Below are 12,119 nucleotides of genomic sequence, written 5' to 3' on the forward strand. Positions count from 1 at the left end.
AGGTGATGATGTTCTGGATGGTCTGGGAGATGATGGTTTGGTGGTGGGAGGTGGGGTCATGGTCAAGGGGGCAGTAGGAGGAGGTGTGCACGAGCTGGCGTTTAGCCTCAGCAGTGTAAAGGTAAGTGAGGCAAACTACTACCGCGCTTCCCTTGTCTGGTTCCGAGGGTGAGAGGTTGGAGTGGGTGAGAGGGGTGGAGAGGTTGAGGCGGCCAATGTCATGGCGGCAGTTGGCAATGAAGAGATCGAGGGCAGGTAAGAGGCCAGCACGGGGTGTCCAGGTGGATGGGGTGCGTTGGAGGCGGGAGAAGGGGTCGTCAGAGGGTGGGTGAGAATCCTGGTTGGAGAAATGGGCACGGAGGCGAAGGCGGCGGAAGAATTGTTCAATGTCTTGCCGCGTGTTGAACTCGTTAATCTGAGAGCGCAGGGGAATGAAGGTGAGGCCTCTGCCGAGAACTGAGCTTTCATCCTCAGAGAGGGGTCGTTCTGGAGGGATGGTGAAAACACAGCAGGGCTGGGAGCCAGGACCTGGGACCTGGTGTGGGGCTGGAGCTGGGAGTGGGGGCGGGGTTAGGCGTGTTGACGGAGATCGGGGCAGGGGTGGGGTTCGGCGTGGGGGCGGGGTTAGGCGTGCGAACGGAGATCGGCGTGGGGGCGGAGACGCACGCGGCGCGGTCGTTGTGCTGCGCTTTTCCAGCAACACATTTTCAGCTCTGATCTCCAGCATCTGCAGTCCTCACTTTCTCCTTAAAACAATACGCCCCCTAGTTTGAACTTCCCTACTCTGAGGAAAAGATACTTGCTATTCACCTTATCTGTGCCCTTCATGATTATATAAACCTCAACAGGTCACCCCTCCACCTCCATTGGAAAAGGTCTCGGCCTGTCATCACAACTCAAACCCTCCACTCCCAGCAACATCCTGGTAAATCTTTTCTGAACCCTCACTGATTTTAATGGTATCCTTCCTATAACAGGGCACCCAGAACTCTACACAGTCCTGACCACCACCCTGCACAACGTCAACATGATGTCCCAACTCTGATACTCGAAGGTCTGATGATTTAAAGCAAGCGTGCTAAACGCCCTTCTTAACCACTCTGTCGATATGTGATGCAAATTTCAAAGAATAGGTCCCTCTGTTCTACGAGACTCCCCAAGCCCCTACCATTAATTGTATAAGTCCTATCCTTGTTTATTTCACCAGAATGCAATGCCTCGCATTTATCCAAATTAAACTCCATCTGCCACTCCCCAGCCCATTGACCAAGATCTCTTCTTAGTCTTAGGTAGCTTTCTTCACTGTCCACTACACCACCGACTTTAGTGTCATCCGCCAACTTCCTATGTTGTCCTAAACCTCCTCTCATCCAAATCATTTACAACCAAAAGTGGGCCCAGTACTGATGCCTGAGGCGCACCGCTGGTCACAGGCCTCCAGTCTGACAAACAAGCCTCCGCCACCACCCTCTGCCAAGCCAATTATGTATCCAATTGGCAAGCCTACCCTGAAACCCGTGTGATCTCACTTGACTACCTAGTCGACCATGCCGAGCCTTGTCAAAGGCTTTACTAAGGTCCAAGTAAACAGCGTCTACTGTTCTGCCCTCATCAGTCATTTTTGGGTGTTAGTTCCTCAAAAGCTGAATCAGGTTTGTGTGACACGATTTCCCGTGCCACCCCTAACCAAGGCTTGCCTCTCCGAATGCATTTCGGAATCAGCTCCGACAGCCTACCCACCACCGATGCCAGGCTCACCGGCCTACGGTGTCCCAGGCTTCTCCCTATCCCCCGCATCCTCTGAACATCGACCCCTGACAAGCGCCCTCAGAATTTTGGAGGTTTCAGTCCGACCTGCATTTATTTCCCCCAAAGGCAGGGCCGAAGCTGTCCAGCCAGTCTGGGATAAGTCAACCCGTCCGTCGCAGGAATCGGCCCAGTGAGTCTTCAAAGGGGGGTGACGACGCTCACTTACACCTCCTGCCCTGGTCCTTCTGGTTGGTGGTGGGGGAGAGAGAGGGTTTGGGAGATTCGGGGCCAGTAGTAAAAGGGTCTGAGCTGTGGGTGCCTAAAACCCCTGTCCCTTCAGCACCCTCTGACGGCCCCAGCTTTATCATGCCTGCCCTCCCTGCGAAACGGGAGCCTTGCGGAATTGCAGGACGGGTGACCGACAGGTTCACGATCCCGATGAGCTGAGTCTTTATTTTTGTGAGGGGGGAGGTGGGGGTTACAAATCACCCAACACCAGGTTATAGTCCGACAGGTTTAATCGGAAACACTGGCTTTGGGAGAGACGCTCCTTCATCAGGGGGGTTGTGGAGAATAAGATTGTAAGACACGGAATTTATAGCAAAAGTTTACAGTGTGATAGAACTGAAATGACATATTGAAAGAGGCCGGATTGCGAGTTAAACTTTCGATATGTCATTTCTGTAAACTTTTGCTATAAATTCCGTGTCTTACAATCTTATTCTCCACAACCCCCCTGATGAAGGAGCGTCTCTCCCAAAGCTCGTGATTCCGATTAAACCTGTCGGACTATAACCTGGTGTTGGGTGATTTGTAACTTCGTACACACAAAGACAGGTCGCGAACCTGTTCATCTGCCTTGGAGGGGGTGGGTGGGGGATCGAAATTAGCCCACGGGAAGATGCTGAATTGTTACACACACACACACACCCCAAAAAAAATGATTTGGAGAGGCCGGTGTTGGACTGGGAGGGTGTGTGTGTGTGAGTACAAAGTTAAAAGATCACCCAACACCAAGGTTATAGCCCGACAGGTTTAATTGGAAGCTGCTCCTCGGACGCTGCCCTTGAACTGCTGTGCTTTTCCAGCACCACTGACCCAGAGTCTGGTTTCCAGCATCCGCAGTCATTGTTTTTAACCCCCTTTAATCGGAAGCAACACTAGCTTTAGGAGCGACGCTATCAAGAGATGAAGGAGCGTCTCTCTCAAAGCTAGCGCTTCCAAATAAACCTGTCGGACTGCAGCCTGGTGTTGGGTGATTTGTAACTTTCGTGCAGCCCCCCCAGTCCAACACCGGCCTCTCCAAACCCTGTCTGTGTGTGTGTGTGTGTGTGTGTTTGTGTTGTTGTTTGACACTGGGCTTCCTTCCTTTTCTGTTTTAACTCAGCTTTCGCCGGGTGTTTGAGGAGGAGGAGGAGGAGGAGGAGGAGGATTTGCAGCCTGGGAAGCCGAGCCCATCCCCTCTCGCCCCCATCCGCGGTGCGGGCGGAGCCGAGCGCGACCGGGCGCAGCATGGAGCGGCACCGGCGCAGCCCCGCCGGCCGGCGGCCGTTCGCCTGCCCCGAGTGCGGCCGGGGCTTCGCCCTGCCGTGCAACCTGCTGGCCCACCGGCGGGTGCACTCGGACGAGCGGCCGTTCCGCTGCCCGGACTGCGGCAAGCGCTTCAAGAGCGCCGGGGAGCTGAGCCGGCACCAGCGGGTGCACACCGGCGAGCGGCCGTTCCGCTGCCCGGACTGCGGCGCCGGCTTCAGGCAGCCGTCCGACCTGACCGTGCACCGGCGGGTGCACACCGGCGAGCGGCCGTTCCGCTGCCCGGAGTGCGGCCGGGGCTTCACCCAGCTGGCCAACCTGCTGACCCACCGGCGGGTGCACACCGGCGAGCGGCCGTTCCGCTGCCCCGAGTGCGGCCGGGGCTTCACCACCCTGGCCAACCAGCTGGAGCACCGGCGGGTGCACACCGGCGAGCGGCCGTTCCGGTGCCCGGCGTGCGGCCGGGGATTCGCTCACTCGTCCACCCTGGTGCGGCACCAGCGAGTGCACCGGTGAGGCCGCTGGCACTGGCGACGGGATCACCGCGGTTCGACCCCTGCGTGACGTTACGCTCCTTGAGTTTCCCCGTGCTCTGGACAAAAGCCGAAATAAATCGCTTTCAAACATTTCGAAGAGGTGCCCGTCCAAGTCTGTCGCCCCGTGTGCATTTGTTCTCAAGTCGGTGCCTCTCTCTCCTTGGTTTCCGACGTGTGCTCATGCAGGAGGGTCTTGCGGGCTTCTTAATCCCTCCACGTCCCTCCAATCAGCTGTCCCTTCCTTTCCCCAAACCCACTGGGCCAAACCTCCTCCAAATCTCCCGTTTCACTAGGCTCTGAAATTTGCACGTTTCTGTCTTTTCTTTCTCCCAACCCCAATTCTCTCTCAGCAACTCTGTTGTCCCTGGGAGCCACCTGACCACTCAATCCCATTCCAACTGGACCCCACGAGTGCACAGCAGAAGGAGGGATGGAAAGAAGGTACAAATTCGCCAGCTCTGCACCGGGCAGCTACCAAGTCCTGAATCCCGTGCCCGAGACTCCACAAGGTGTTGCAAAAAACCTCCCCTTGGGCCGGTGACTGGCTCCATCCCGCCCTCCTGGCTGTAGGCATGACAAACATGTGGCTGCGGAAGGGATGGCCGGCACTGCGGGTGGTCCACGTGTACACATGCAAAGACACGACAGCACTGCCCACATGCACTGGTCTGTCGACTGCTGGCTGTGCCCTGACCATGCTCTGGACTGAGGACGGAAACTGAATGTGGAGGAAAGAGATGGAGGGGTGCGTTTAGATTTCAGCCCAGGGAGGAGGGATGACGTGTTGTGTCGAACAGGGATTTGCAGCTTTGGGGAAACAAGACATGGCGGGAGGGAGGAGGGGTGGTGGGTGAAGAAAATGTTCCGTAGAAACTGAAATTGTCTGAATTTGTATCCTGGGCTGACTTGTGTTGACCTTTGTCCTTTTTGCAGGTCAGTAAAGACTCAAACCAAACGTCGCAACAGAGTCAGTCAGTCAGTTCATCAGAACCTGATATATGGTTCTGCCTCGGACAGCGGAAGGTGAAGTGCTTCCCTGTTCTGTCTCAGCGAAAAAGGTTTTGAGTATTTGGCGAGACTGGAAAAGCGTGCATGCACCCAAGTGAGAGTGAACCCACTGTAGAGAGAGCTACAGCGGCCTGAGAAACATCAAAACATTCACATGGTTGGTTGGTGGGTGGGGGAGCCGTCGGTGTGTTTTGTGTGTGGATGGGGCCCAACTGGTTATTACCCCTGGGAACCAGGAGGACACCCACCCACCCCGTGGAGAAACGCGTGGACTGTGGGAAAGGATTTAATTGCCCGTCCCAGTTGGAAATCCACCAACACCCGCACGCACACCGGGGCGAAGCCGTGCTCCTGTTCCGTGTGCGGTAAAGGATTTACTCAGGCAGCCTCCCTCACGTTACACCCAGCGGGTTCACACCGGGGAGAGAACCGTTCGGCTGCCACCGCGTGTGGGAAAGCATTCACCAGGTCCTTCAACCTGTCGGCACCTGTGCGTGTTCACAAGTGACTGCTGGAGGCCAGGCTCTGCTGTTATTGATGCTGTGAATCACATCCAGGATTTAGAGTCTGACAATACTGGGTTTGCTTCTTCTGATGTGAACAACCCCGTAAGAAGCTGGAATTTAATTTCTGGTTCCAATATCCCCCCACCCCTCCTTTTTTTTTTACGTACACTGCCACATGCAGTCCTTTCCCTTCGCTCAAGAAACCTCGTCCAGAATAAATCTTCGAACTTTGACTTCGATCTGAAATCGGCCTTTGGTGCAAAATCTGCAACTCGGTGTCTGAAAGGTTCCACTGACGAATGTCTCCAGTTAAGTTGATTATCCCTTCCCGCCAGTTCCTGCACATCCCGTCACTGTGGCACCTCGATCACAAGGTTATATTGTCAAGGAACATGAAACAGAACGGCGAAATATTCCACCGGCACATCAATAAATGCTGCGCCAGTCGACATTGATATTGAAGAAGTGTCGAAGTTGATGAGTTCAGTCAGTCCAGCCAAACTGCACAGGCGCAGAAATTCCCAGCTACTGCTGCAGCTTCATGACCTCCTGCTCGTCAAGATGGGGTGTTGGGTGCCCCTCGGTTTGAAAGGTGATGTCTGAATTTCAAACTGCACATCTTTAAGCGAACAGCGCAGGAACTTAATGACCCCTCCTGTACCCAAGGCTCATGGCTTGTTTCCCTCCCGTACCTGTAACATGTGTATCTTCGCCGTCAGTGCCAGGAAAATAGGCCACGGGACAGGGTGGCACACCCTTCACCTCTGACTCCACTGAATAACACCTCACTGGAAGAGGTCAGCAGATTCGAGCTGCGACCATGTTTGGCTGATCCTCAAATTGTGGGTCCTTGTCAGCCAGTGCCGACTGCTCGAGCTCAAGCATTGAGCCCATTTGCAGGACGGAAGGTGGTCACGTTCCCAGGATTTTCTGTGTGGGAGGCTGTAGGATCAGCAACATGTCTAAACCCCTGCGCCAAGGATGCTTGCGAGCCTGATGTGAAGGCCCAAAGTATCGACTTTCACACCCTTGGAGACACTGACTGACAACCGAGGAAAGTGGCAACATCACCTGTGAGGCATGCGTGTGTCTGACTGACTCTGTTGCGATGTTTGGTTTGAGTCTTTACTGACCTGCAAAAAGGACAAAGGTCAACACAAGTCAGCCCAGGATAGAAATTCAGACAATTTCAAACATGTGCCGATACCAAAGACAACATCTTCCTACAATGACATCTGAAAACGATTTCACATGTGGCAGAACCTGCCTCTTGCAGATTGGCCTCTTTCGACATGAATAAAAGCATTGCAGGTGTCTCATCTTACGGGAATGAAAATATGATCGGCAGAATATCGCCATCACGTGGTATAGACACGTTGCTGTGATCTGTCTGCTGACTTGCTCCGCTATCTCATTCTGTCCAATCATTTTCAGCCCTGTAAAATATCCGTAGCTTTCAAATCAGAAATTTCTTAATTCTGAGCTCAAATTTTGGTCAGGCCACATTTAGAGTATTGCATTCAGTTCTTGTTCACCACAAGACAGGAGGATGTGGTCGCTTTGGAGAGGGTGCAGAAGAGGTTGACCAGGATGCTGCTGGGGTGAGAGGGTATGAACAATATGCAGAGGCTAGAAAAACCTGGGTTGCTTTCTCTGGAGCTACAGAGGCTGGGGATAGACTTGATAAGCGTCTGTAAAATTATGAGATGCAGAGATAGGGTTGACAGTCAGAGCCTTTCTTCCGGGGTTGAAATGTCTAATCTTAGGGGGCATGTATTTAAGGGTGGGGGGGGGGGGGGGAGTGTTTTACGCAGAGTGATAGGAGTCTGGAACGCAGATACAATAGGAGCATTTAAGGAACTTTTAGATAAGCACATGAATATGCAAGGTATGGAGGGATGTCAACTAAGGATAGGAAAAAGGGATTAGTTTCATTTGGCATTACATTTAGCACAGCATCATGTGTGCAGTTCTATGTATTCTAAATCAATTCTGTCCTTGCATTTTCACTAACATCGTTTCTATTGAACAAGACAATATATCTTTTAACCAGCACTGCCACCCATATTCTTTTTTTTTCTGAACACTCGATATCCTAGAAAAGTCATTACTCAGTCGTCCTATTTTGTCTCTTCCCTTTTGATAATGCTGCACACAGCCATATTCCCACATAGCTATTTATGCTTGTAGCTTCTAACCCTACTTTATGTACTTATGTTCGGGTATTTTGAGGGGTGAGACCTGGCAAAGGCATAATGGACTGATTGACTTCCTTTGTGTTGGAAAATTTTGACCCACTCACTGAGCCTTTTCTCAACCATCCCTTTGACTTTGACATCCTTCCTTGGTGTATGATACCATAAACCTGGAACAATATTCTTACCGCAGCCAAAGCAATGATTTACCAGTTTGCTTCACAAGTGTAGGGTAATGGGTCCAAACACTATTTTAAACTTATAACCAACCCCACAGATCCGTGAATGCTGGAGATCTGAAACAAAATCAGAAATTGCTGGGAGAACTCAGCAGCATCTGTTAAAGGGCAAGTGGAGTTAACATTTTGGGTGAATTTCTGATTTTAAATATTTTAATACCTGCCGAGATAACATAGTTCTGAAGAAGGGTCACTGGACCCGAAGCGTTCACCCTGCTTTCTCGCCACAGATGCTATCAGACTTGCTGAGTTCCTCGAGCAATTTCTGATTTTGTCTAACATTTTAAACTTGTCCTGCAAGCTGAAGTCTTTGCGTGCGTAAAACCCTTGTAACGTGGCTAAAATAAATCGAGGTAAAGTGTCTGACACTTTGTGTATGATGCTCATTGCACACACATATCCACGTATAAATCTGGACGCTGCAGCCTCTCATTTTGTTCCTCAGACTGCGCTACCGGTGTAATCTCCTCCACACACACAGAAAGGATGGTCAAAAATGGAGGCGGAGGCGTGAGATGGCGGGTCTATTACCCGTCGTGCCCCGCGGCGGGGAAAGCCCTGCATGCTCGGCAGCGGGTGCCCGTACGCATGCGCGACGCCGGGAAAGAAGGGAGGGAGGGAGAAGAGGGGTGGCGCCGGGCATGCGCAGACCGGGCGATGGCGATGGCGACGGCGAATCGTTTGTTAGTGTCTGTGCGGCTGGTGAGTGGCAGCGGAAGCCGAATAACAGGCCGGTGGGGGTGGGGGGGAAAGGGTCCGTTAACGCCCGGTGCAGGCTTCAAGCGCCGAATATTAGATCCGCGGTGCTCGCCTTTGCCTCTCCGAGGATTTTTGTTTTTCTCTCTCTCCCGTCCCCTCCCCATCTCCGTTCCTGGTGACCGGATCCGGCGGTTACCGGCGCCATTTTGTTGCCGCGCGCGGTGGGGCGGCGGATGTGTGCGCATGCGCCGAGGTCTGGGGAGTGACGTCAAGCAAGGAGAGGAGACCATTCAGCCCCTCGAGCCTGCCCCACCATTCAATCCTGGTCATGTTTGTTTTGTGCTCATATTTATGAGCACAAAACAAACATGACCAGGATTGAATATATATATAAAATATTATATTTTTAAACAAATATATATATAATATTATATTTTTAAACAAATATATATATATATATATATATATAATATTATATTTTTAAACATATATATATAATATTATATTTTGTCCCAGCGCCCACGTTGTGTGCGTGCAGTTAAAGACTACAGGTCTACAAATCTTTATTCAATTCCCACCACCAGCAAGAGAGCAAACACCCAAGTGGCCAATGTGTTCAGATCAGAGTAGGTGCTGGAAAAGCACAGCATCCGAGGAGCAGGAGAATCGATATTTCGGGCAAAAGCCCTTCATCAAGTGGGCCAGTGACAGGCAGTGCCCTCCCCATCAAAGGGGAATGCTGTGTGGTCAAAAAAAAAGTGAAGTGAAGGGAAGGGAAGGGCAGGGATTAAGTCATAATGGAGTTGCAGGGGGAAATAAAGGACTCTGCTCCCTGTGGTGCCCCCCACCCCCACCCCCACCATTCAATACAGTCACGGCTCAACTCACCTCACCCTCAACGCCCACTTTCCATAAACCTGCCAACCTATTGCTGATTAAAAGTCTCTCCACCTCCTCGTAGAATTCCCATCGTGTGGATGGAGGCAAGCCATTTGGCCCATCGAGCCCACCCCAACGCACCGAACAGCCTCCTACTGCCCACGCTTCACCTAATGCCCCCTGGGCCTGCACATCCCTGGGGAGTACCAGGCAATTTAGCAATGGCCAATGCATCCATACCTGCGTGCCTTTGGATCTTGGGAGGAAACTGGAGCACCCAGAGGAAACCCACACAGACACGTCGGTGGGTGGGGGTGGAGGGAAGAATGTGCAAACTCCACACAGGGCTCATAGAGGCAGAAAGATGTACAGCATGGAAACAGACCCTTCGGTCCATGCCGGCCAGATATTCTAACCTAATCGAATCCCATTTGCCAGCACTTGGCCCATATGCCCCTAAACCCTTCCTGTTCATATACCCATCCTGTTCATATGCCTTTTAAATGGTGCAATTGTACCAGCTTCCACCACTTCCTCTGGCAGCTCATTCCATACATGCAGCACCGTTTGTGTGAAAATGTTGCCCCTTAGTTCCCTTTTATATCTTTCTCTTCTCACTCTAAACCTATGTTGTGTCCTTCTGGACGCCCCCACTCCGGGGCAAAGACTTTGTCTATTTATCCTATCCATGTCCCTCATGACTTTATAAACTACTATAATGTCACCCCTCAGTCTCCGATGCTTCAGGGAAAACAGCCCCAGCCTATTCAGCCTCTCCCTATAGCTCAAACCCTCCAACCCTGGCAACATCCTTGGAAATCTTTTCTGAGCCCTTTCAAGTTTCACAACATCCTTCCGATAGGAAGGAGACCAGAATTGCAAGTGGTTTGGTCCATGAGGCAACATGACCTCCCAACTCCTATACTCAATACTCTGACCAATAAAGGAAAACAAACCAAAAGCCTTCTTCACTATTGTATCTACCCATGAGTCTACTTTCAAGGAGCTATGAACCCACACTCCAAAGTTTCTTTGTTCAGCAACACTCCTCAGGACCTTATCATGAACTGTATAAGTCCTGCTCTAATATGCTTTTCCATAACACAGCACGTCACATTTGTCTAAATTAAACTCAGTCTCACATTCCTCAACCCATTGGCCCATCTGATCAAGATCCCATTGTACACTGAGGTAACCTCCGATTTTGGTGTCATCTGCAAACCTATTAACTATACCTCCTCTGTTCACATCCAAATCATACATAAATGACAAAAAGTGGCGGACCCAGTACTGATCCTTGTGGCACTCCACTGGTCACCGGCCTCCAGTCTGGAAAACAACCCTCCACCACCACCCTCTGTCTTCCATCTTTGAGCTAGTTCTGTAACCAAATGGCTCGTTCTCCCTGAGATCTAACCTTGCTAACCAGTCTCCCATGGGGAGCCTGGTCGAACGCCTTACTGAAGTCCATATAGATCACATCCACCACACTGCCCTCAACAATTCGCTTCGTTACTGCTTCAAAAAACTCAATCAAGTTTGTGGGACACAATATCCCACGCACAAAGCCATGCTGACTATCCCTAATCAGTCCTTGCCTTTCCAAATACATGTAAATCCTGTCCCTCAGGATTCCCTCCAACAACTTGCTTACCACTGATGTCAGGCTCACCAGTCTATTGTTCCCTCACTTTTCCTTACCACCTTTCTTAAACAGTGGCACCACGTTAGCCAACCACCAGTCTTCCAGCACCTCGCCTATGACTATTAATGATCCAAGTATCTCAGCAAAGGGCCCAGTAATCATTTCCCTAGCTTCCCACAGATTTCTAGGGTACACCTGATCAGGGTCCTGGGGATTTATCCTGATTGTGCGTTTGGAGATATCCAGCACCACCTCCTCTGTAATATGGACATTTTTCAAGATGTCACCATCTATTTCCCTGCATTTTATATCTTCCATAGCCTTCTCCGCAGTAAACACTGATCATTTAGTATCTCCACCATCTTCTGCAGCTTCACACATCAGCTGCCTTGCTGATCTTTGGGGGGCCCTATTCTCTCCCTAGCTACCCTTTTGTTCTTAATGTATTTATAAAATCCCTTTGGATTCTCCTTAACCCTATTTACCAAAGCTATCTCTTGTCCCCCTATTTGCCCTCCTGATTTCTCTATTAAGTATACTCCAACTGCCTTTATACCTTTCTGAGGATTCATTTAATCTCTCCTGTCTATACCTTTTTCTTAACCAAACCCTCAATTTCTCTTGTCATCAAGCATTCCCTACACACTCCAGCCTTCCCTTTCACCCAAACAGGAATATATTGTCTCTGGACTCTTGTCATCTCATTTCTGAAGGCTTCCCATTTTCCAGCCATCCCTTTACCCACGAACATCTGCCCCCAATCAGCTTTTGAAAGCTCTTGCCTAACACTGTCAAAATTAGCCTTCCTCCAATTTAGAAGTTCAATATTTCGATCCGGTCTCTTGTTTTTCATCACTATCTTAAACCTAATAGAATTATGGTTGCTATCCCCACAGCGCTCCCCCACTGACACCTCAGTCACCTGCCCTGCCTTATTTGCTAAGAGTTTGCATCTTCTCTAGTAGGTACAGGGAACCTTGATTATCTGAACGAGATGGGCGGGCACTTTTTCATTTGGATAATCGATTATATAGTTAATTGATTAAATGCCTTTCCTCTGGGGCCCGGTGCTTTTAACGTCTGCCCCCCATTCAGGAGACTGCAGCAGCACACTGCGTGCGAGCCCCTGACCT

The 12,119-nt window shown here is 50.8% G+C and overlaps 3 protein-coding genes across 6 annotated transcripts in view; 2 read left to right on the forward strand and 1 right to left on the reverse strand.

Annotated features, from left to right (window-relative positions):
• Nucleotides 1-12,119, reverse strand: part of LOC122543587 (gastrula zinc finger protein XlCGF26.1-like) — a 92,116-nt gene that overhangs the window by 40,666 nt on the left and 39,331 nt on the right. The window lies entirely within an intron of this gene.
• The window catches only part of LOC122543586 (gastrula zinc finger protein XlCGF26.1-like), a 34,325-nt gene that overhangs the window by 13,680 nt on the left and 8,526 nt on the right, over nt 1-12,119 (forward strand). The window contains exon 2 of the mRNA XM_043682402.1: nt 3,137-3,768. Coding sequence (XP_043538337.1) covers nt 3,137-3,768 — 632 coding nt within the window. The remainder of the gene's footprint in view (nt 1-3,136; nt 3,769-12,119) is intronic.
• Nucleotides 7,969-12,119, forward strand: part of LOC122543578 (zinc finger protein 239-like) — a 20,814-nt gene continuing 16,663 nt past the window's right edge. For 2 of the 4 annotated variants that reach the window (XM_043682384.1, XM_043682385.1), the window contains exon 1: nt 7,969-8,465. In XM_043682384.1, coding sequence (XP_043538319.1) covers nt 8,279-8,465 — 187 coding nt within the window. In that variant the 5' untranslated portion in view covers nt 7,969-8,278. The remainder of the gene's footprint in view (nt 8,466-12,119) is intronic. The other 2 variants (XM_043682387.1, XM_043682386.1) reach the window with 2 other exon arrangements.

The sequence above is a fragment of the Chiloscyllium plagiosum genome, chromosome 44 (assembly GCF_004010195.1).
Source record: "Chiloscyllium plagiosum isolate BGI_BamShark_2017 chromosome 44, ASM401019v2, whole genome shotgun sequence".
Taxonomy (NCBI): domain Eukaryota; kingdom Metazoa; phylum Chordata; class Chondrichthyes; order Orectolobiformes; family Hemiscylliidae; genus Chiloscyllium; species Chiloscyllium plagiosum.